Source organism: Nannospalax galili, unplaced genomic scaffold (assembly GCF_000622305.1).
Source record: "Nannospalax galili isolate Female #2095 unplaced genomic scaffold, S.galili_v1.0 scaffold1272, whole genome shotgun sequence".
NCBI lineage: Eukaryota > Metazoa > Chordata > Mammalia > Rodentia > Spalacidae > Nannospalax > Nannospalax galili.
The window spans coordinates 1,126,076-1,152,691 of record NW_008332402.1 but is presented as its reverse complement, the minus strand read 5'-3'; the positions used below and the strand labels follow the sequence as shown (position 1 = coordinate 1,152,691).

Genomic DNA, 26,616 nt, shown 5'->3' with positions numbered 1-26,616 from the left:
AATCTTTGTGACTTTGGCTAAAACAAAAACCCAGATAGCATGGGATATAAAAACAGATAAGTGAGATCTAATAAAAAGGATTTTTCCTTGAAATCACTGTTATTAAAATCCACTGTTCCCACTGACAAGTGGGAGCAACTGATAAAATACATATCTAGGGGCTGGAGAGATGGCTCAGCGGTTAAGAACACTGATTGTTCTTGCAGAAGATCCAGGTTTGAATCCCAGCACCCACATGGCACCTAACAACTGTCCGTAACTCCAGTTCCAGGGAATCTGAGAGCCTCTTCTGTTCTCCACAGGCATTGCACGGCACGGGTGCACTTACCTACATGCAGGCAATAACATGAATACACACAAAATAAAAATAAATAAAATATTAAAAAATACATATCTGATAAATGATTGGTGTCCAAAATATATTTAAAGGTTTTCACCCAATTATAAGGAAGCAGGTAATCCAATTTTTTTAAATGGGTAAGAAAGTTGAACCGTTAACACTACCAAAGAAGATATACATTTGGTAAATAAACATAAGAAAATGTAGGCAGTAAGGAAAGGCCAATTATTGCTCTGAAGACATCACTATACACCCAATGAAAATGGCTAAAGTAAAAGTACTGTTAAAGCCAAGAGCTGGCAAGGATATGGACAGATGGATTCCTTATCCCTGCTGGGAACTTAACATGGTATAACTACATGAAAAACAGTTTGGTGGCTTCTTATAATGTGAGGCACATACCTTATGACCCAGCAACTTCTCTCTACTCCCTGATACAAGAAAATATGTCTATACAAGGTCTGTGTACAAATAGAGTGACTTTATCCACAATCACCAAACAGAGGAAACAAGCTCTTAGCTTTCCATCACTCTAACAAAATATCTGAGGTTATTTAACTTACAAAGGACAAAGGTCAATTTTGGTCCAGTTTTAGAGGTTCCATATTGCTTTTAGGTCTCCGCCACGGTGCTGGACTGCAGTGGCAGGGAGAGTACAGCAGAGCACACTGCACACCAGTGTCCTAGGGACCTCCCACAATACCCCTCTTTAAAAGACACGAGACAACTCCCAACAGTAGCACCCTAAGACGTGAGCTTTAACACACAGGTCTGTGGAAGTCTTTCGACATCCACACTTTCACACAACCGAAAACTCATCACCTGTAACCTTATAAGCAATGTAACATAACTTAGCAATAAAAAGAATGAGCTACTGGTGTGTAGACTGATATAAGAAGAATCCGAAAAGGGAAAGAAGTCAGACTCCAGCCACTACACTCTCTGTCACACCATTCATAGAACTTCCTGGAAAAGGCAAAAGAATTAGGGAAAATATTCACTGGCAGCTAGAGGCTGAGTTTGGGGGAAGGGGCCTGAGCACAAACCTGCAGGAAGGAACTTCCTAGGGGAACAGAAATATCCTTTCCCTTCACTGAGGCAGCAGTACACGAGGGTCTGTGTAGGAACTCAAACCTGAACACCTAACACGGGCAAATTCTAATGTCTAAAAATTACCTCTCAGTAAATTTGACCTGAAATTTTAAGTTTCTGCCACAACAATAAGCTGAGTTAATGTTACAATAGAAAAACAGATCTAACTGTGGTGACTTTTTACAGTGGAGAAGGCCAAGCAGGGGGACGGGAACTGTGCGCCCCAATACTGACTCAGGTGTTGCAGAACATCTCTGATTGAAGGCGATAGTACTAAGCAGTTTTTGGGTAGGTTGGATTCAAATTAAGGAAATTTAATCTGGTTTTAACCAACTGCTAGGGTCATGTTTCTAAGGAGGCTGTTTAAAAACATCCAGAAAATTTATATTTATTTATTTTTACCCAAAGGGAGTTGGGGGACAAATACTTTTCCAGTTTGGGAATGATGACATTTTAAAAATTAATAAAAATAAAAATGAAAGTACATGGCATTTGTTAAAGGGTAATAAAATAACTCCAGTCAATCGGCTAGTTCTATACCAGTAGATTTCTTTAAATAGTAATGAAATCATTGCTTTAAAAAAATCCATCATTATTAAAATAAAAAAAAAAACTTGCCTCAGCCTCTACCAAAATTAGATTTGTAAGTTGCTGGTCATTCCTATAATTAAATCTATGTCACAAATTTGCAAGAAAAATGGTCACCATGACTAATGCGTTTACTTGCTACAGAAGTCCTGCCAGGCAGCACAGAGCATTACGCTGCTAAAATGGACTAGGTAAACATTCTGTACATTTTTATTAAGTAACAAGACCATTTTTTATTGACAATGACTGTACTTCAGATAACAGTTTGCTTTAAAAACAAAATCAAACCCAATGACAAGAGGGTTCTCCTTCTTAAGCAATATAGACAGCATGTTTTTAATTCCACTAACGTGTGGCACTTGGTTAATGCCTAATGCTACACAAACACTACATAGAAAAGACTCTGGTGGGAGAGGAACAAGTGTGTTCTGACAGCCAGTGTCCCTGATTCTGAGAGATTCCTCATCTGCCCCTCATTACAGTTTTTAACCTAACTGTTTGATGGAGTGATTGAGAAATGACCTCAGAGAACATTGTCATCGGTGGTGAAAAGTCAAAGCCAGGAGATTCAAAAGAAACACCGAGGGAGAAGGAGAGACTAAGCTTACCCTCAAATCCTTTTCAATCCCTCCAACTGCAGAGGGAAATGTTCTCTGCTTGGCACAGGTGCTAATTTTACCTTTCAGAAGAGGAGGGCGGTCATGAGACAGCTTGTATAGGCTGCAGAGTTTAGTTACAACGTAATAGCTTTTCTCCATGTGATTTAATATCTGCTACCTCTGTTCATAACAAGATAGTATTTTTATTTATAGTGCTGCTATGAAGTTTGGGCCTGAGGTAAATTTAAATTTTAAAAGTGGGTCTGATTTAACAAACAACATGCTGACGTGGCAAGACCCGTAATGGAACCTGAATGGGGAAACACTGCTTCGAACGCAACTTCTGCTTCTTAAATCTTTTGTTGGTACTTATATTTTCACACATTCATTTATGCTTTGTGTTTTTGATTCAGTGTCTAGAAATAAGCCTTGAACTCATGGGCTCTGAGTATATTCAACTTAATTTTCTATCCAAAGATAGTAACCAACGTTCTTAGAAAAGCTGTACCTTCCACTGAGCCTTCTGGCTGGTTAACTGATTAGAACCTCAGTGATTATAGAGCATTTGAAATGTTACAAGTCCAGAGCCAAATCTTAGACCAGCTTTAGCCCCCTTAATAGCCACTTACTGTCTGCCTCTGTGTGAGTTAACATCTTTGTGACCATTACATAAATCCTTTGGAATGTACAAACAGGCACCCCAGCCTCCACTAACCAAAAAGCTGAGCGCTTCATCAGATAGTATTTGAGACCTAAAATAGAGATTTCCCCACTTCTCACCTCACCTACCTAGTATTTCCACCAGTGTATTTTAAATGTTCTGATTTACAACTTTCTTTGTTCTATTATCATAAAAGCCTCATGAAACTGCTTCCACTTTGCAACATGGAAATCTGGGTAACCCAAATGTGTTAAGTGAATCCACACTATTGAAACTTTGTTTGATATATGTGTGTGTGGGGGTGTATCAATCTCGGGTGTTGTTCCTTAAGTACAGTTCACTATGTGTTTATAGACAGGGTCTCTCACTGGTCTGCACCTCAAAAAGTAGGCTAGACTGGGATCACAGGGATTGTCCCCTGTCTGCCTCTCCAGTACTGGGATCACACGCACACGCCACCGCATCTAGCTTTGTTGAAGAGAACACTAAGGCTCAGTCTTAGGTCTTCAGGCTTGTGTGACAAGCACTTTACCCAAGCACTTCACAGACTAAGCTACCTCCCCAGCCCCTGAATCAACAATATTCTTTAAAGGCAATCCAGCCTTCATGATGCCTGTCTGTCCCTAAAGGTAATCAGATGACAATGACCTGCACTGCACGGGGATGACTTCCCCCTTCGTAAGTGAGAAGTTCCTAAGACAAATTGTAAAGGCGAATGTAGGCCTTTCAAATCTGGTTTTGTCAAGTCCTTAACACAAAGATAACTCTGAAATGGTATTCTGTAAAGTGGCATCAAATACCCCCTAAAAAATAAGTTGCTTGTTTGTTGTGGCATTTAAGTTTAATGAAAGTAAAATGCATCGTGAACTTTGAAAACTAAACCAAGATCCCAAGAGAATAATTTGGATTAGTTGAGATCTTAAGAAAATTAAACAATAAAAAAATTACACAGTCTGCAATATTAAGCAAAATGATCTTTTCCATAACCATAAGCAGATTTAAGTGAAAGAAGAAAAAAAACTTAAAAGCCTGGTGTGAGAGAATATGTCTTTAACACTACAATATTTGGGAGACTTGAGCAAGAGCATTGTGCGTTCAAGCCAGCCTGGGTTACACAAGACAGAGTCAAAAGTGGGGTGGACAGAGGGAGGGAGGGAGGGAGGGAGGGAAGCAGCAGCTCACAGACTATGTATGGACTTGGTGTCACACATTTGTGGTGATTTATAATTCTTTGCTGTTGTTTCAGAAATTCTTATACTCATGTTGCCAGAACTGCCCCCATGCTGTGTGACATAGTCCCTACACACACTGGCAAGAACAACTTTGTTATTGCTTGGGTTTCTCATTAAGATGGGGAGTTAGCAAACAATGACAACTTAGGTGGAGTCTAAGAAGAAAAGGTTTACCCTTTAAAATTTAACTTGTCATAGGGCACGGTGGTGCAAGTCTTTAGTCTCAGCACTTGGGAGGCAGAGGCAGATGGTGGATCTTTGTGAGATCAAGGTCAGCCTGGTCAACATGGTGAGTTTGAGTTCCAGGCCAGCTGGGGCTACAGGGAGACCCTGTCTCAAAAAGATTTAAAAAAAAATTTTTTTTTTAACTTGTCATTCTTGGAGACACATAAACAGTAAACTCAGCCTTTAAATGAAAAAAAAAATGCTAAAGTTCTCACAAATCATATGAATGAAATTTCATTTTGGAAAATTTGTTTCCACATTGTGAAAGAAAATTTCCATTGAAACTTCCAGAAAAAGAAAAGTTAATTTCTAAAAGCAAAGAAGCCTCCTTCTGTGAGGAGATGACGTTCCAGGCATCGCGCTTGAAATGCATGGGCTTCACACGGAATATGTGTATATGCATTTTGATATCATTTTAGCTATTCAGGGCACACTTAGTTATCAAATTTTATTAAAACCTCATCAAGAAGGAAGTCTCAAACCACTTATTATGCTCCACAGTTATTGTAAACTGAACAACTAAAATGAGCAGAGGTGGTAATGACATTATCTCCTTAACTTAAAGCAGTCCTCTGTGACATGATTCAAAACAGTCTCTTGGTCTGAAATTCATGTAAATTGAATTCGTCTATCATTAGTTATTACTAGTGTAGCTGCATTTTCAAAAAGTTTTATGTAACAATTAGTTCTTAAAATCACTGTATTTTAATTAGACCTGGGACATTATTAAACTAGCTATAAATATGTACCATATTTTATTAGTTATACCCAGATGCCTGAAAATCAACAAAAATACCCTCAGGTCTTTCTCCAAAGAATTCTGCCAATAAAAGGCTTTCATTCAAAGATTGAAGTAGTTGGAAATAACCCGAAATGCTCTTTCCAGTTTCTAACATATAATATCTACATAGAATATTGTACATATTCTTTGAGTATGTAATATAGAGCATATTCAGATTCTAACATATACATTCTCTGGTTATAAGTGATCACTCCTTTTGTGTATACACATATGCATGTGTGCCCCCTACCTCATAATCAGAGAACAGTCATCGGTACTTTAGAGCTTATAAAGCTTAGGAGGGATCATTTTTTCATTTGGCAGGTGTAACTTTAATACACACACACACACACACACACACACACACACACACACACACACCTTAGCAGCAGAGGTTAGATCAACACCTAGATTTAAATTTTAGCTCACAGATGCCTCTACCACATCATAAAAGCATTTTCTTGTCATTACCCCCAACTACCAACATAATTCTATAGAGTAGATATTATTATTAGACCACACTGTATACAGGGAAGGTACCTGGTTAGGTTATTATTCAGTCAAGAAAAAATTCAAACCTACTCTGCTTCCAGAATCCAGAATTCACACTACTACCCATAATCATAAAATCTGATGATCAATTTTCTTTATAAAGAAAACTGCCAAATACAGACACCACCATTCCTTATGAATGACTTCTAGTTCACAACACACCTTCTGTAAAGGAAGTCCTCTTCCTAATCCCAACTCAAGCACCAACTTTTCCCTGAAACTTTCTCAGGTCATTCAACTACAATAAAGCTCCTTCTTCAAACATATGGGGACTGTCCTATTCCTCATACACAAAAATGTGAACTGCCTCTTGTCTAGTCTCCTCATCTTTAGGAATGGAAATCTTGATAAACTGCCATATTTCAGTGGTGAGGTATGATCACCTGGCTAAGTTCTGTAGTAAGATATCAGAAGTATGGTGTTGGAATTCCAGGAATACTATTTTAAAAGAGAGAGACTTAACTTTTAGGGGCCTCTCCCATCCTTTACCCCTACTTTTACCTTACTTACTATTCAGATATTTTGGCTAGAGCCCCAGCAACTTTGAGAAAGGGGGATGGCAGAGCAAAAAGACCCAAGTCTTGTTCTGTGAGAGACCAAGCCTTCTCATTACATTTCAACAGGCATCTTCTAGAGCTTATGTAATAGGGAAACAATTCTTCTTGAGCAAGTCACTATTACTTATGAGGATTTTTCTGTTAAAGAAGCTGATTCCAACTCTGATATAGTTTAGACCTATGTTTCATAAACCAAGTTTTGTTGTAATTATGTTGAAGAACGGGGTGGGAAAAAATAGAATTAACACTTCTTGCACTGGCATAAACCATGTCTAATCACATTTTCATTCCCAAACCCTGCTGATAATTTTTGACTTTAGCAAAGAAAAAGGAAAGGAAATTTAAAACGAGGAAAAGACGCTTCTGCCCCCTGCCATCACTCATACCATTTTATCTTCTATCGCTACCTAAGACTCACTCAGGGTTCAAGGGCAGCAAGAAGTGCCTTCAGTCAGACCTTGGAATTCAGAGTGTGTGCTGCCTGTGCTGTTTATCTGATCATCACATCTCTTAGGTAACATCTTTTGTCTGACTTCTTTTTAAAAAATATTTTATTATTTTTATTTTATGTGTATGAGTGTATTGCCTACATGTATGTGAGTGCACCTGTGTTGTGCAATGCTGCAGAGGTCAGAAGAGCACTTCAGATTCCCCTGGAACTGGAGTTAAGGACAGTTTGTAGCCACCATGTGGGTTCTGGGAATCGAACCCGGGTCCTCTGCAAGAGCAGTCAGTGCTCTTAAGTGCTGAGTCATCTCTCCAGCCTCCTTGTCTGGTTTATTAATATGGTTTTCTTTTTCTATGTGTCATGCCCACAACCTACGGGACCATCCCTGTACTTCTTTGCACCCTCCATTTCTACTTGAAAACTACCTACGTGTGGCAGGGCATCAATACAAACCTTTGATCTATTAGCTGTATTAAGGTAAGAAAATAAAGTGAAGAAAGGAAGCAGAGCAGAATGACGGGGGTAGAGTGGGCACAACATGGAAGGGAAGGAACCGAACAAAAGTGTTGAAGGACTCTTGGCTCAAGTTCTCCCTGCCTGGATGTCACCATGTATCTGGACCTGGCAGAAGAATACATGAGCTGCACCAATGGCCAGCGTTATGCCCAAAGTCCTCTCCAATGAAAAGACAATGGATTTTGCTTTGGTCAGTCACCCAATTACCCCATTCTATTTTCTTAATAAGCAACCATTTTATTTCAAGAGTGTGTATCCCAACTTGAGAAGCCATGCTTCCTAGTGGATGTGCATGATTTCAAACCAGAAAACTCACATTTTACACATAAGATTCTATTAAATGATTGTGACAACCTGGAGAATAATACTTGAAAAAATGAAATGACAACAAGATATTACTAAGTAGGCCCCATATATTCTTCTCTCAGTCTCTGTCTCTCTCATTTTTTTAAGGGAGGGTCTCATTATATATCCCAGGATGGCCTCACATTGAAGTGCTGGGATTACAGACATAAACCACCATGCCAGGCCAAGAGATTGTTTTTAAACAGACTTCCTTACTTTGCTTCTAAACCCAATAAAAATATGGTATTACAAAAATAAACAAAACAACAACAATAACAAAAAACAAAACACAATGTCTTTATAACTGGGATATACTCTAGGCATATCTACATCACTAAAGTTCTTGAAGGCAATGTAGTTTAAAAGTTGGATAGTATTTTTGTGGAATTAACACTGGGTAATGTGTTTAAAAGATTTAGCTACAGTTAAATTCAATACATATCACACAGAAATAAGTGAAAGACTACAATAAGCACACACACTTGGTATTTTGTCTAGATTCAGAAGCCAGTTTCTAGTCCACTGATTTTACTCTCAATTATCTGTAAGTCAGCAAACTACAGATCTATAAATGAGTTTTACACCTAAAATAGTCCAATTTATTTTCATGAGTTTAGCAAATTCTGGTGTACAAACAGCATTATTAAATTAACAGAAAATAGTTTCTTCCTTCATTCTTTCATAATACAAATCAAGTCTTTGTGATAACATTTATTCTAAAAATAATTATTCAAATGCTAAAATAACATACTTGTAATTATATTGGTTCTGCCTGTGAAGGCTTAACTACTTTAGAATCTTTTTATATCTAATTTATATCTCAACCTCTAAAATCGCTATACTTTTGTGCACATTACTTATTAATTATGTCTTCATATTGTTTATCTTTTTCCATAAAAATTTCTCAGAAGTATCCATGACAGTCGGCAGCTTCTTTGACAGGGAGATGAAGAAAATAAATGACATGTCAACTGTAAATTAGCATTCCCTTTCTGACCAGCTGGGCCAGGCTTCCTTCTCAAAATCCTTAGTCCCATGACACAAAATAATAATAATCTAAAAGACCTCATTAAATGATCAATATATTGACATAACCCCTATAAGGAGACACATAGTGTTTTAATTGATTCCTTGAATCCATTAAATGAAATATTAGACCCAAGCTTTCAAAATATGTTCTAAGAGAATATTTGCTTTTTTTTCATTTACTAATTTTCTTCATGCAAAGGTTCCAGAACTTTATATTTAATGAAAGAGTAAGAAAAGTTCAGTTTTTATTACATCTTTCTTACAAAGCAGTATCTTAAGAAAAATTAAAATGGGCAAATTAAACCATGTGTACTCACCAAAAAACTTCCAAAGGCTGAATTAAATATTGCAGCTGCCTATGGAGAAAATAAATAGGGGAAAGTCAATGAAAGGAAACAGGAACAAGAAAGCCAGGATTATCACTCTCCCTTTCCCCACTATTTAAACCTTACATACTGACTCCATAAAGCAAAGTTAGTGACTGCTTTCTAAGACTGCCAGTGGCCTATAGTTTACTATGACAGATAGGCTGCAGCTCATGAATTCATTAATAATGGGTCTCAGACGCAGGCAGAACGGGCTTGCCAGGAGATGCTTCAAACCTGTATGGTGGTCCAATAGAACCATCACCAATAGTAAATCAAAACCTCGTTGTTAGTGATTTTGCTGCTATACCTAGGGTAACCAGAGGCTGATTTATACATGAAGAAAATGTACATTACTAGGATAGGGAGGGGAAAGGAACAGCAAAACAAAAATGTTAATTGCTCCCTACAATGATCTGTCACCACCAGGTGACAGCAGTTACTCCCACACAGCATGCTTTAGCACCACAAACAAGACAAGTTGAGACCAGGAGAGCTACTGTTATACCATTATTTCTAAGGTAGAAACATGCAATTTGGTACTCAAATTCAAAGAAGAAATAATTGACTTGCTCTTATCAAAATATCCTTCAGCTACATGAGAGACACAACACAACTCTCAACTTAAGTCAGTCCCTGCTTTCCAAGAAACTCTATCACAGTCCTGAAGCATCTCAGGTTACTCCAAAAGGGGAAGAATTTGCACAACATCCGATCAGGTGCAAGAAAATAAGAGAGAAAGAAAGAAAAACAAAAAACAAAACTAAAAGGCCAAAGGAAGGTAGAGAAAACCTATTTACATGTCCAGCAGGTCCAGAGCAGGATTACATTAATCGTTATGGACGTTAACAGCCACAAACTGCAGTAAAAAGAGGATGTCAGTTTAGCAAGTTTGAATAAAGTCCAAACCCCAGCTAAGAGCAGAGCGCGCCTTCTGCTCCAGAGCAGGATACAACGGGAATGAATGGGTAATGAGATCTGGCTCCAGAGAGCTTGGCTCTCCTGTGCCACTTCATAATTAATTCAAAGCTTTGATAATTTCATTAGACTTCTCCTTTGCTGGCCCTATCAATAAAAGATGGCACTGGACCCCAGCTCCTCTGTGGCATCAACACAGGCAACAAGCACAGATCAGGGAAATCTTTGCTTCTTGACACGGGCAGTGGCATATGGTGTTCTGTGTTGTACTGGGAGAGGTGGGGGGGCGGTGGTTCAGCCAAATAAAATATTACAGGAGACAACTGTAAACGGTAGCAACATAACATCTTCCTGGAATTCCATTATGGATAATTCCAGGAAAGTGTCATGTGTAGAAAAAATAAAAGGGTATACATCATCAGTGAGAGGTAGTAAGAGCAACAGGGCACATGGCCTTCCTGCCTGCACACACCTACTTCCTTCCTGCCTACACACACCTACTTACTTCCTGCCTACACTCACCTACTTCCTGCCTGTGCACACCTACGTCCCCACCATCTGTGTATCTACACCTTATTTTGTACTTAAAATAGATTTCTCTCTTTTTCTAGAGAAGAAACGAAGGCTTCCTATTGGAGCATTTCCCTTCCAAATTCATTTTCAGTGCCTTTCCTAACCTCATACCAGATAGCAAGTGGGCCTGCCTAACACCTGAAGAAACATGAAGCCACTAGAAGTAGAGGCTCAGAAATCAAAGTTTGAAAAATGACTGTTAGTCCCTAAATGGAGTCACCATACCCCAGTCTCTTCAGTTCTCTTTTGTAACTCAAACATAAGTACTGTTTATGTGGATTGGCTGTGTTCTTGGACCTTCTGACAGGATGGTAGTGCCACAGTGAGATGTCTTACACACTGAAATTCCACAGGCCACCTCCTTCTTGGTTGTTTCCTGACAATGGGGATGGACTTGAACTCTCTCAGTTATACCACCCTCCCAGGCAGTAAACTGACAATTTTTGTGAAATCACTTATTTATGATTTTGGTGTTCTGAAGATTGGGTAAACTCGAACACTGAACCTAGATCTTAGGCTCAACTGTACAGTGGCAGTACATGTGAGAATTGTGATTGCAAAAGTTTCAGAGAGTGATAACAAAAATGTAGAGTTCTTTGTTATATAAAGGACATGCATATCTTCTGCTCTAAGGAGGAACTCCCTGCCCCTTCATCCTAAGCATGTTTATTAGCTGAGTTATGGAAATCAGTGAGATGCCTTGAAATCCCAAAGCCACCTCTCCTACTGAGTTATTTTACGTTTGGCAGAATCCAAGGGTTGGCAGACTCAGGAAACTGGGTTTGATTCCTCATATCATAACTAAGCAAAAGTCTATTTGGCTTTAAGTTTTTTACCATTGTCAATTTATATTCCAACGGGGCTTTCGGGACAAGGAGATGGTAAGTCGTGTATTGTTTACTTTTTGAATCCCTTTGCATCACAAGAAAGGTAAGATTTCAGCTCCTACTCAGCACACTGGTGATGTCTCTGGTTGTGCTCACCAGCTGTAGACAGCTCAGTCTTCGAAGCACATGTCAGTGTACTAGAAAGCTGTAAGATGAACAGCGGGCATTTTTCCTGGAGCACTGAGAGCAATGTGAACATTTGGCTTTGACAACGATAACAACAATAACACAATCCACTATTGTGTTTACAGTTTTTAAAAATCTTTAAAGAAAATGCAAGCTTTATGAACTGAAATCAGTCAGAAGTGAGCAGCCACAGATAATCTGTTCTGAAGAGAGGATCCTCTAGGTTAGCTACATCACCAGGTTCTCTTAGGATGGAAATTTCTTCTTTCCTGCCTTCTGAAACCACACCTGGGAAAGCCCTGTAGTTGTTACCTGTAATACTTCATTTTTTTACTGTTAAGTTGGGATTTGGAGCATTCTCCTGAGGCCCGCTACTAAAGGCTGGGTCTCCAGCCTGTGGTGCCACTAGGAGGCAATGTCACCTTTAGGAAGTGAGATCACTGGGAATGGGGCTCTAGCCTAGTAGTCCCTTCCTGCTTCCCTTTTTAGCTTCAGGTAAAGACACCTCCTCTGCCACATGATGCAGTAATGATGTGTTGGTTGCCACAGGTCCAAAGTAACTGGGACAAGCCACCAGGAGCCTCTGAAACCATGAATCAAACCTTTTCTCATAAGTTGTTTATCTCTGTGACACAAAGCTGACTAATAAAGCTATTTTCCCTTTTGCTAGAACAACTTTAAAACCTATAACCCCCTCTAGAATGTTCCATTACAACAGGAACTTTGTCTTCTCTGTTCAGGGCTACGCACTTAGTGCCGAATAGCACCTGATTCACAGAAAACCTTCCATAAATGTTATAGAATCAAAAACTGAAAGAATGAAGAAACACTTCTTAGACGTGAGCTGCACGACCTACACAAGTTCTCATTGCTCACTCATGAATTCCAACTGCTAAGTATATGTGTAATTGGAATAATCACATCTGAGGGACAATTAGATTGCTGCTAACTAGAAATGCATTCATACTGCAGAGGCTTAATGCGGAGATGAGTGGCTTCCGTCATATACCATCTTTAGATAATAGATTGTGCTTGGTATACCCAATAAGGAATTTTATCGATGTTTCATTATGTAACATGCCTTTATGAAGTTACTTGGTAAAACTGAACTAACTTTATAACCTATCTTAGTCATTTAAAATAAATTTTCTTAAATCCTGAAGACAATTGGGATGGTGAGCTTGAGTCATAAAAGGACTCATTTCCATTGACGAATGAATATGATCAATTTCTAATTTATGGAAAACCTGAAACTCACAACCTCTGTAACTGCAGTGTATTGACCATGTTTTATGCTCTGGGGCTACATAAATGTCTAGTTCATTTTAAAAATGCACTGCAAATATATGAACACTGCTGGTCCTACCCAAGTTTTCTCTTATGATAGTACATCAAAATTTTTCTTAGCGTGGCCCTCTCTGTCCTTCCCTTATAAGCTACTAAACAAAAAATCAAAGCCTAAACCTCCATTGAGTAGGAATGATTCAGTGCAAGTTCATTTTTTGAAGTTTCTGGCTTCGGCTGTTGAATATCCTGACTCCCAATAATCCCACAGGGAAATGCTTGCTAAGATACTAAAAAGGGATATTTATGGTTGTCCTAGAATTCCTAATAATGTTCTAAGGTAAAGAAAATATGCGGCAAGAACCCCGCTATCCACAAGTAAGACACCAGACACATACCGCAGCACTGTGGCAAGGGCTTCCTTCCCCTGTGGCTGTGTAAGTGGAGGCTAGAAATTACAAAGAAGACCAAGTAATGGAAATTCCCTAGCAGTGTTCTGACTTGTTTTCGTTTTCAGGGGAGAAAGCTCATCTGTTCCCCTTCCTCTCAAGTTGGGAATGGGAGTGATTCTTACAAGCAAACCATCAATGGAGGTAAGAGAAATTGCAAAAGAAGTCAGCATTACTTTCGCATGCTGGAGGTTTACTGAAGGGCCATATACTATGCTTGGCTGCCATAGGAGCAGAGGGTATATGCTATGACAGTTCTTAGAAACATCATGGTGTGTGTGATCTTTAGAACGAAGTGGTAAGAACAGGGAAGGTGCATTAAACTAGAAACTTGCTTCCTGACTAGGAACAGCAAAGATGGGGGATGGGGCGATGCTGCTTGGACATTTGGACAAAGTATACTTCAGTACTGTGATAATGCAATATAAATTCCATGTAAGCCAAACAATGCTTCAGAGCCTTGCCTCTGCTTATTTTGACAGACCATACCCAAGAAAAAACTCTGGCAATAGCAGTCCAAACAGATGGTTTAAGGGGAGGAGGAGGATGTGGGAAAGCATTTCAGGTCTATAATCCTTATATTCATATCATCCAATGAAGTGGCTGTAATAACACAATGCTATAAACATTCACTAAAATGAAACAGGTTCTAGACTCACAGTCAGGCAAAGCTGCAGTGGCAAAGCACAGGAGCTGATGTTGCAGGCATGTCCGTGCCGAAAGAAGTCCAGGGTCTGGCTACTGTGGGCTGAGGCATCTGGATGAAGCAGAGTAGACTCCTGGGTAGGAGCAGCTAGACAATGCCACCTCCAAATTCAAGAAATAACACATGGCCTATGTCAGATGGGGTGAGGGCTGAATTTACAATACTGGGGGACTCAAAACTCAAAAACTCAGGGGAAAAAAATAGAGAGCAAACAGATCAAAGTCGAGTGGAAACCCTGAGATCGTGAAGGAGGCAAAGGAAAACCTTGACTTTTAAGTAGCTTTGATGGCCGGGGACAAAATGAATTCCCAAATAAAACCACCCCCACCAAAGAGAAGTCGACGATGAAGTACTATAAACAGTAGGAGAAAGTGAACACGGCAAGAAGTGTCACCCAGTGGTGAGGAAGAATGGGCCTTCCTACACACACAAAATGAAAACACACAGGCAGGTTAAAGGCTGAAGAAAGCCAAAGCCTTAAAACGTCACAAGCTATGAGGATTGTTTCTCCAAAGCCCAGGCCACAGAAGTGACTGTCATCCTGAGGCCTGCTGCTGCTGGGAGATGAACAAGGACTCAGGACACTCTGAAAGCAGATGTGGTAGTTCTAGATTTTTCTGTGTGTTTCTAAGAGCAGAGAAGATGCATGTCTGTGGTCCGTGGCCAAGGCTGCTCTTCTGTGTGCTACGGATAGACAAAGGAGGGTGGCCTTCTATGGTCTGTAAGGGGGTGGTGGGCAGGGCACGTGGCTGGCATCTGTGGGACAGACTTTCCTCTGCTGGGAAAGACATCTATGGCTGCTGCTACCAGGAGCAAGAAAGAGCAGAGTAGGACCAGCTTTGCCCACCTGCCACCTTCCAGGTCACAACGGCTGATCGGACAGACTTTTGGATGAGCAGACTGTCCCTCCTCTAGGATGGTAAAAATGAAAGGAGTTTTCCAAAATGGAAAATGAAACAAGAAAGCTTAAGCATGGACACAGAAGGTCCAAGCAACAAGCTCACTCTGGGTAATATTTTCTCAGAGATACCAAACATTTCCACTGACAGTGATGCCTGGCTCCCACCAGTGAGGACGGCTCTATCTCCAAAGCCTGACCCTGGACCTCTTGTAATGAGAGGGAAATCTCTTTCCCTCTCCAAAATACCTTTGGAATTTCTATGCCTTACAGTCAGTCCCATAACCCAAAGACAGATCAGTGAAACCCTTCCATGAACCTCTCAGCTCTTTCTTCCTCGTCAATGAGGTGATGAGCTTTCTGATCAGTGAGGGGTAGAGGGAATGTGGGGACAGAAGGTCAAAAATAGGGGGCTGGCCAATAACTCAGCAAGAAAGCACACTTGCACTTGTTGGATCCCTGGAGCCCACTCTGTAGAAGGGGAGAATAAACTCCCACAAGTTGTCCTCTGACTACCACACTTGTGCATCATGGCATGTTTGCACCCATACACACACAGAGAGAAAATAAATAAAAACATGTTAAAAAAAGGGAGGGGGAGGAGCAAAACTAAAAATCAAAATTCTCGTATTTTAACAATGAGGCCAAGAGGCTGACTCCTAGTGATGTGTTGTACTTAGACATATGGAGCCTAACTCATAATAACTCCACAGTGTCTTATCCAAACAGCCAGTCTCAAGAAAGGCAACTTGTGCTGTGAAGTCCTCAACAAGACAGTGAGATGTCTGCCGTCCACCCAGATAAGCACTTGTACGAACTGTCCATGAGATAAAACCAAGCAACTTCCCCCCTTAACTGTTATAAAATGAACTTCCCTTCGGTGTGTAAGCATCTCTTGGGGAGAGGGCGTAGTGTTATCGTGTTACACAGAAGGAGAGAGAACATGAAACTATCCTTCTGCCTTCAGGAAGGACAGCAGTTTTTTTCAACAAATAGTACACGAAAAAGAAAAAGCTCAGGTTTCCATGCAGCAAACCTCTGGCCAATGAGCTATAAACTGAGATATGCTGATGATGGAGACCTGGGAGGCTAGTTCATGGTACTGTCCCTTCACCCCTCTTCCTGCCCTGAACAGTGAGGGCTATCTTGCAACTACCATAGAGCACAGCAGACTCTGACAGTCTGTTATCACTGAGGCACAGAACAAAGGCCAGCAGCCCCAACCTCCAGTCATCTTAGTGCATGAGAAAAATAAGTTCCTGCTTGTTCACGCCACACTGAGTCTACTCTTCTCTTACTTGAGACCTAACTGACATGATCACGTACCTAAATAAGCGTCAAAACAAGAAAGGGCCAACAGCCTGTTCGAGGATATGAATGTGAGCGTACTGAGTTTTATTTGGCACATATTACTCCCGTGGCACTGCAAATAAGGAAGCCAACTGTTGGTCATGATTGTCAGAGACCAAAGACAAACTGCATGTCCCTGGAAAAACTCCTCTGGCCTCTGGTCAGGCTGGCCTCTGATTCACAGAGAGGAGACTGTTCATTTCCTTCCTAAATGAGGCTCAGAGGAACAACACATACAGACCAAAGCATCATGGAATGATTTTCAGGCCTTTACCTTCTGTTAAATATGGAACACAAAATATTCTTTATTTGTAAGGCATCTTAAAAAGTGATATACACTGAAGACTGGAGAGATGGTGGGCAGTTAAGAGAACTGGCTGTTCTTGCAGAGGACCCAGGTTCGGTTCCTAGCACCCACCATCTGTAACTCTAGTTCCAAGGGATCTGATGTCCTCTTCTGACCTCCATGGGCACTACACGACACAGGTGCACTTACACAAATGCAGGCAATACGCTCATACACATAAAATAAAAATAATTTTAATTAAAAAAATAATAAAATAAATAAATAATGATATACAGTGGCTGGACCGATACCTCAGTGGTGGAGAGTGGTAGCTGCTCTTCAGAGGACCAGGATTTAATTCCCAGCACCCACATGGTGGCTAACAACTGTCCTTAACTTCAGTTCCAGGGCATCTAACACCCTCTGTGGTCTCCACAGGCATTGCCCACATACGGTGTACTTACATACATGTAGGCAAAACACTCATGTACATAAAAAAAAATAAATTTTTAAGTGATGTACAAAAGCAAAAATTAAACTAAAATAAAATGATTAAGAAAAGTTTATTGCCTGGCTGATCATGGTGGTATACACCTGCTTGTAATCCCAGCACTTGGAAAAGTAGAAGAAGTAAGACCAGGGTTCAAAGTTATCCTCCTCTACTACATAGCAAGTTCAAGGCCAGCTTGGGCTACACAAGACTCTGTCTCAAGAAATAAACAAGTACTAAACAACAAAAAAAAATCAAAACCAATCAACCAACCAAGCAAACATACAACAGATGGATGGATGGATGGATGGATGGAAGGAAGGAAGGAAGGAAGGAAGGAAGGAAGGAAGGAAGGAAAGTTTGTCTGTTTTCAAAATTATTATACTCTTCACATTAGCAATTTGATTGCTATTTTTAACTACTCATCACTTAATTACCACTATTGTCACTATATACATCTCATAACAAGTAAAACGTGAGTTAAATATTTGTGTATCACATTTAAGTAATACTGAACCATAGTCCGTGGAAAAGATAAAATAGCAATAAAAATATGAGGTTATATGCAGCTAAACGTTAAAGAAGCGCTCTTAATTTAATCCCACTTATACCAATCACTGAACTGATTTTTTTTTAAAGCAGGAAGGGCTATAAAACACAATGCTGTTTTAAAACTACTACTGAATATGCTTTTGCAACAAAGATAGCTAACTAAAGATTATATTACAAGGCACTCACCAATTTAAAGGAGGATTCATTTTAGAACACTTTAACTTAAAAATGTGCTGGCATTACTACACAGGTATGGGTTTCCTAACATGTTTACACATAACCAACTTGAGAGTAAGTATGTGTTATTGAGTAGCTGTTCCAGGAGTAAACTACAGTTCTTTCCTACTTCTACAGGTCCATTCCTTGATGCCATGGTGGGTGAAAACATGGTCTGATAGCCTTTATCTTGAGGTGGACCGGGGTTGCTGTTCCTGTTTGTAACTATTCATCTCAATTCAGGCAAGGGGGAAAAAAATTCAAGTTACTGTTTCGGGTGTTAAATTGAATCAGGTGTCCTCTTCTCTTAAGAAAATTAAGTTGCTTTTGTGCAAGAGTGTTTTAATGAGAACTGAGCCAGGCGACAGTGACAAATGGCAACGGCACCAGGGAGAGCAGGGAGAGCACACAAGCAGGACAATATGTGCGCGGCACAGGCCCGCAGCCTATTTTTCACTGACTATTCTGAATGACTTCGCTGTTTCTTAAGGGGCCTATTAATCTCAAATTTAGTTATTACACAACGTTTATTTGAACATATATTCTGCGGATGATGACAGTTAATAAAGGAAATCTTTCACAAGCTGTATTTTTACATATTGTTCCAACTGCAGCTCCTAGTCATTTGATGCTATGGATGGAATAGCCGACCCTGTGCGAGGCTTGCGAGGCTTTTTTATTAAAGGCACATATATTCAGATTCCTTTCTAAGCACATGGGGACTCTTAAATAACTGTTAAAATGCATACCAAAAATACCCTAACACAAAATGGTAAAGTAAAGGACATCTTAACTGTTCAACAAAAATCTTTTAATGTGCAAACTCACCCTTGGAAAACAAACCAGCTGCCTTTTAACACTTTTAGAGCTTTGGTGCCTAATATGCACCAGTTCTTGCATACCAAATACATTTTCATGATATGCACAGTGCTGGAGAGTGAAAGCAAAATCAATTTTCTTGAGGTGCAAAAAGAATCAAATAACACGACTGCTTTCTTTTCTCCTTGGTAAGCTTTCTGAGAAAACACAGGCACTTGAAACAGTGCAGATTCGGTACTTATTTCCAATGGCATAATAAGCATAAAAGAATTTTTTTACGTTTTTCTGAAAACATATTTATCAATTCAAATAAGTCCATAATTCAGATTGTGGTTCTGGCTCCCAAGAAACTGTTCCTTTAAGTGAAACTGATTTGCAATAACAAAATCTAATGATATTAGCAGGAAATACTTCGGTTAGTAAAGACTTTTAAACATCCTTCGTCATTGAGATGCATGTGGACTCAATCAAATGCACTTGACTTCCTCCTCCTGAAATCTGTCTTCAAAGGGGTTCGGTTTCAATGAAATCAGAATATTCAAGTGGGAAGGATCCTTAGATACTCAACAATCCCTTTATAATCAAGAAACAGAACTCCAGAGAGGCAGAAAGTCTTTCCCAAGGTCATGGTGGTTGGCAGCACAGCCAGAGCAAAAGTCAATTTCAGGTGTCCTCTATTACAGTCTCACTGTCTAGCTCATGTATGAGACATTTGTAGATACAATTTTTACATTGAAATTTTAAAATTTGTAACTAAATAGGCAAAGACCAATATGCTAAGAGAGGTTATGCGGGACGATGGGATTATAAATATTTTCCCTGTGCTCTTCCTTAATTTCTTTCTGTAACATTTTATTTATTACTTTTATTTTATTTTATTTCACTTTATTTTATTTTATGTGTATGAGTGTATTGCCTGGATACATGTAAGTGCACCTATGTCATGCAATGCCTTTGGAGGTCAGAAGAGGGCATCGGATCCCCTGGAACTGGAGTTACAGATGGTGGTTAGCCACCATGTGGGTGCTGGGAATCAAACCTGGGTCCTCTACAAGATCAGCCAGTGCTCTTAATCACTGAGTCATCTCTCCAGCCCTCTTCCCTAATTTTCAAAGTTTTTAGACTGACTACATATTTAGGATGGAAAAAAAAAATCATATAATAAATGTTAGATATTAAGCATAATTAGAATTTTAGAGGCTCACTCTTGTCAATCTTCGGGCAAAGGAAACATGACACTGTGGACACATTAGGTACTCGATGCCTGAGGAAAACTGAATGGACTAAGGGTAATATGAAGAGGAAACACTCTTGTCTTCTTCACCCTATCACCACTGACTACTGACGATGACAAACTGTGGGTGCAACCCCAAATATCTACCTTTCAACTCAAAGTACATAGGCTTATTTTGTTTATACCATATTACCCTCATAAAAATCTAGGATAAGGCTGAACAAAAATCATTTAAGATGCTACAGAGCACTTCCCATTACATTTGTGTATAATGCCGATTTCCTTCCTGATACTCCTGCCATTGAATTTTGCTTCATTTTGGAGGGTTTCGTATCTCTGAAAAAAGAATAAATATTCTTCATTCATTCAACACAAATTTGTTTAAGTAAATTATAAAACCAGACTCTCAGAACACAAAAAATAAATAGCATATGGAGTCACTGCTTAGGGCCAGGGGACCAACGCACCACAGCCTAACAAGATCAATGGCATCAAAGAGTTAAGGTGCCTAGCAAGTAGCTACTGGTCTTTCCTTTAGGAGGGTTTGTTTCAGTTGTCTCCTAGAGATATACAACAAGCATCTCTCTGATCAATTAATGGGAACTCTCTCCAATGCCAACCATGGACTAAGCTCTCAGCACACCAGGAAAAAAATCTGGCCAAGAATTCCCCTGGCACTTTGTTTAGAAGGGCATCCACAAAACATAAGTGACAACCCATGTCAAAACAATCTAGTATTTCATACAAATTTTAGGCTCTAGCTACTCAGCTCTGTTATTTCTGCTCTTTTCCATCCACTAGGTCTGGGAATCTCAGAGCTTCTTAAGAGGGCAATGGATCAATCCCTCAGCAAAAACTCTCTCATCAGCTTTTCATTAGCAATAAAATAGCTTTCCCACCATCTTCTGGGAAATAACTTACCATAGAATCACAGGGCTGCAATGGACGACTGCAGATCATCTAATCAAGGCATTTTTCCTCAGAAAAGATACCACTGAGGTCACTAACAAAGGGGGCCTGAGCTACACAGCTTTAGTTGTCAACTTGACACACCTTGGTAGAGGGGGAGCCTCAACTGGGGAACTGCCTCCATTGGACTGGCCTATAGCCATTTCTGTGGGGCATTTTCTTGATTGTTGAGTGATGTGGGAGGGACCAGGCCACTGTGGGTAGTGCCATCCCTGGGCAGGTGGTCCTGTATTTTATAAGACAGCAGGTTGAGCACAGGCCAGGGCAGCAAGCCAGTAAGCAGCATTCCTCCATGGTCTGCACTCCAGGCTCCTGCCTTGAGTTCCTGCATTGGCTTCCCTTGATGATGGACTATGCTGTAAGCCAAAACAAACCCTTTCCTTGCCAAGTTGGATTTGGTCAGTGTTTTCATCAGAGCAATTGAAGGCAAACTAAAAGAGGGCCTATGTGCCACAGGCTTCTCGTCATCCGACCTAGAGGACACAGACTCAGAGTTACAGATTTAGAATGTATGCTCAAAATCAAGTTTTTCAGTACTGTTCTCTTTTCTGAACTAACTTTACAAGTATTGAGCTAGTAAATGTTGACCAATTGGCTCTTGAGAGGGAAGGGACAGTGCAGTGTCTGCTGATTGTCTGGGTGTTGTTATTGCCACACTGCCAACATCAAGCTATAAACACGACAGTGCTGTAGTCAGAGATGGCACAGTTCCCAAAGCACCACAAATCATGAAAAGGAGCATAGTAAACACAAAATAAGCGCAGGAAGAAAACGGTGCCGATATGAGCAGAAACTAACAAAGTCAAAACCAGAAAATCAACATATGAAATCAAAAGCTGGATCTCTGGGAAGCTCTCAATGAAACAGCTGTAAGGAAGGGATCAGTGATTTTTTTTTCCTATAAGAAGCCACTGTTCTGTTTGAATCCAAGTGTTACAACATAATGGGGCGTACTACGCACAACTCCAGTGTTGACAACTGGAGCTGGCGCCACACTCCACAAGCTGAAGGCTCCCTGAGCCACAAGGAGCTTACTTTAATCTGCAGATGCACTGTAGGATTTCCTGTGTCAACCATACCTTTGACCAAGTGGCTACAAATTCAAGGGTTACTGTGATCCCCTTGGGTTCAATAACTCACTAGAAAAACTCAGAGTTCGCTGAAAGTGTGATACTACCAATTTTAATATAAGGGATATATATACACAGGGTAAGGTCCAGCAAGTGCAGAGCTACTAGACCCTCTTCCCACGGAGTTAGAGAACACTTTAAAAAGAAATATCCAGGACCAAATAGTTTCACTGGTAAATTCTACCTAACATATATACATAAATACGTACATACAAATAAAAATTTATTTATGTACCTATTCATAGTGCTGAGACTCGAACCCATTTATGCACAATTTAAAATGGTTTTACATTAAGTTGTATGTGTATTACACACAAATGCCATAGTGCACGTGTGCATTAGAAGACAAGTTGTGGATGTCAGTTCTCTTCTCTCACCCTTGAACTCAGGTCATCAGAGTTGGCAGCAAGTATCTTTACCTGCTGATCCATCTCACCAGCCCCTAATCCAACATCTAAAGAAGAAATAATATTGTTAATTCTGTGAAAACTCATCAAAAAAATACAAGATTAAAGAAAACTTGCCAAGTCTTTTTATAAGAACACTATCCTGACTGACCAAAGCCTCATGAAGCATCATAAGAAAGCCACAAAGCAGCAATCCTCATGTGCTCAGATAGAGCAAAAGCCCTTATAAAACTTAAATTAACTGAACTTTACAATATGCAGAGATATTTTACGATGCAGTGGAGTTTACTTTAGGAATGTAAAGTTGGTTTATGACTTGAAAAATCAACTAATGCAATTCACTTTATCAACAGATTATAAAAGGAAAACCACATTGTGGTCATTTTAAAAGATGAAGAATAAGACAAACTCAAGCTGGGTGTGGTAGCACCTGCCTGTAATCCCAGCAATCAGGAGGCTGAGGTAGGAGGATCAGAAGTTTAAGGACTTCCTGAACCACATAGTAAGACACTGTCTCAACCAAATGAAACAAAACAGAATACAACAAAAATTCATATATTTGTGATTAAAAGCTCAGAAAATTAGGTGCTAGGGAGATGGCTCAGAGAATAAAACACGTACTGTGCAAGCATGAGGATCACAGTGTGGATCCTCAGCACCCACACAGAGCTGGGTGGATGGGGCAGCCCATCTATAACCCCAGTGCTTGCTGAAGAAACAGAGAAGGGGATCCCCTGTGCAAGCTAGCTAGACCAGACAAATGGGTAAGCTCTGTGCTCAGTGAGAGACCCTGCATCAGTATAAAGTGAAGAATGTCCAGGGAAGTCACCTGAATTCAGTCTCTGGTATGTACACTCACACATACATGCGTGTCCCAAAATATGCAAACATGTATACAAAGACACACATACAGAAAACTAGAATTGACAAGAATATCCTTTGCCCCGTGGAAACATCTTTATGAAAAATGAACAGTTACACTAAACAGTAAAAGCCTAAATGTCCTCAAATCAGGAATAAAATGAAGATGCATCTTCCCATGGCTACTTCTATTTTCTCCAACCTTGGCCTTGCTAAGGCTAGATAGAATGAAGACCAGGAGTAAAAGTTCCCCAGGCAGAACAAGTCAGCTGTGCCATGAAAATGACCTTAATTTCCAAAAATATGACATTTGACTTGGGTATCCCTTATAACTGCCCCTGACAATCCAAAACTGGCAAAAGTGGGTTGCAGAGATGGCTCAGGGGTTAAGAGCCCCGGCTGCTCTTGCAGAGGACTGGGGTTTGATTCCCAGCACCCACATGGTGGTTGACAACTGTGCAACTCCAGCTCCATGAGATCCGATACACTCTTCTGACCACCGTGGGCACTGCACAACATGGATGCACATGCAGGCAATACACTCATACACATAAACTGGCAAAATTTCTGGGTGTCATGGCACACTCTTTTAATGCCACTATTCAGGAGGCAGAGGCAGGTTGGTGTTTGTGAGATTGAGGCCAGCCTGGTATACATAGTGAGTTCCAAGCCAGCTGGGGCCAGGGAGACCCTGTCTAAAACAAACAAACAAAAAACCGACAAAATAATAATTAGTCAATCCTCCACTATCTGGAAACCCCCAGTGCTGTGACAAACCATGGTCACGGTAAAATAATTTTCCTTTTTTTGCTATAAAGGCCAATCTATAACAGTCTCCCTCTGTGCTCCTAAATTTTGGGTTCCCATGTCTCTTGGATAAGTCTGCATTTATTTCTTTTATGCAATAATAAAATTAAAATTCCCTTTCCTCATCTGACTTGAATTTTATATTGATAACCTAAAACTCCCTAGCCATAAAATAATGCAAGACAAAGAAATAAAGACATACAGAATGGAAAGAATTAAATAAACCTGAAATTTATAAATTTTATCATCTTTGCTCACCTTGAAAGCAAGAAATAATAAGTACACTTTTCAGAGTTGCAGAACATAAAAATCCATATGTAAAAATCAATATATTTCTATATATTAACAAGAAATAATTTGAATTTGAGGTTAATAAAAATACTATATATAAACAGCATAAAACAGAAAATAGGTACAGAATTTGAATATCAAAACCTATAAAACATTGCCATGAAAATTTTATCTAATTCCTAAGTTGAAGGTGGAGGAGATGGCTCAGTCAGTAAAACGGTTGTGGTAAAAGTATGAGGGCCTGAGTTCAAGCCCCAGCACCCCTGTAAAAAGTCAGGTATAGTGGTATATGATTATAACCCCAAGGCTGGGAGAAGGAGACAGGAGAATCCCTGAAGTTCACTGACCAGCCAGCCTAGCCTCAGGGCCCAGTGAGAGACTCTGTCTCAAGGTAGACAGCCATCCTAAGAAACAGCACCCAGGGCAGTGCTCTGGCATCCAGATGTATAGACACCCACATACACACCTGGATATATGTACACACACACACATGCACATACACACATGCAAATAAAGAATTTAAGAGATATGTTTTAAAACTATCAATATTGACATGTCAAATCTCTCCTTACAAATCTAAATATTCAAATGTAATTTCTAAATATTGACAGGGTTTTTAGTAGAAATTGACTCATTAAATAAAATTTATTTACTTGTCTGCTTATTATTCAAGACTCATTCTACTTGATTTTAACACTTAATGAAATGCAACACTAAGCAGGACAGCAAAGATGGCCTTAGGGATAAATGTACTGATCATCAGGAATATAACATAAAGTCCAGGAGCCCTGCCTACAGATGTGAATTGATTTCATTTATTTGTTTATTTCTTTGTTTTACGTGTATGAGTGTTTTGCCTGCATGCATATTAAGTGTACTCATGCATGCAATGCCCAAGGAGGCCAGAAGAGAGCATAAATTATCTCTTGGAACTGGAGATACAGATGGCTGTTAGCCCTTACGTGGGTGCTGGGAAACGAACCCTGGTTCTCTGTAAAAGCAGCCGGTGCTCTTAATTGCTATGCCATTTCTCCAGCCCTGTGAATTGCTTTTTGGCAAGAGTGCTAGGGCAGCTAGATGGGAAAAGGACAATCTTTTCAGTGCACCACAAGTGGACAGCCATATGCTAAATAAACAATAACAACAGAAATAATAAAAATTAACCATGAGGATCACCTTACAAAACACACAAAATTAGGTAAGAATAAATTATAGATCTAAATATAAGAGCTAAATGTATACAACTTTTAGAAGCCCACATACAGAAAAACCTTTGTGACTTTGAGTTAGGATGTTTCTAATAGAGTTTACAGTACCAAAATAATCAAAAACTTTAAAATGAAGAAATTGATAACTAGACTTCATTACAATTTAAAATAACTTTCCTTCAAAGACATTGTTAACAAAAGAAACTCAAGTTCCAACATTTGTATACTTAAATAAACTCTTAAAAATAAATAAAAAGACTGGGCATGGTGGTACACGCCTTTAATCCCAGCACTTGGAAGGCAGAAGTAGGGGGATCTCTGTGGTCAAGACCAGCCTTGGTCCACATGGTGAGCTCCAGGCCAGCTGGGCCTACAGGGAGACCTTGTCTCAAAACACAAACATACAAACAAACAAATAAGTACATTAGGAGTCCGTTCCCTTTCAAAAAAAAAGATGTAAATAAATATTCCACTGAGGAAGAGATACGCTGTTGGAGTGTAAAAGTGATTGCCTAAACATACTCTGTTCCAAAGGCCAAAAATGTCAAAAGTATTTGAGAGCTTGTATCTAATCCTTAAAAGATTTTAGGGTTACTCTTCAGAGGGGGGAATGTTAGAGTAGCCAAAAGCCCCATTTAAAAACATATAAAAGAAGAAAGAGTATAAGAAGTTATCAGAAAAAAAGTGGTGGGAGATATGGGTGAAGTTGAGAGGGAGTAGGCATGGATTTGTGTTATTTTTTTTTTTTCTTTTTGTCTTTTTGAGACAGGGCCTCCCTGTAGCCCCAGCTGTCCTGGAACTCACTATGTAGACCAGGATGGCCTT

The 26,616-nt window shown here is 39.7% G+C and overlaps 1 protein-coding gene across 5 annotated transcripts in view; it reads right to left on the bottom strand.

Moving 5' to 3' along the window:
* Positions 1-26,616, bottom strand: part of Slc10a7 (solute carrier family 10 member 7) — a 276,689-nt gene that overhangs the window by 164,193 nt on the left and 85,880 nt on the right. For all 5 annotated transcript variants that reach the window (XM_017796730.2, XM_017796731.2, XM_017796732.2 and 2 more), the window contains exon 5: positions 9,283-9,321. In XM_017796730.2, the coding sequence (XP_017652219.1) occupies positions 9,283-9,321 (39 nt within the window). The remainder of the gene's footprint in view (positions 1-9,282; positions 9,322-26,616) is intronic.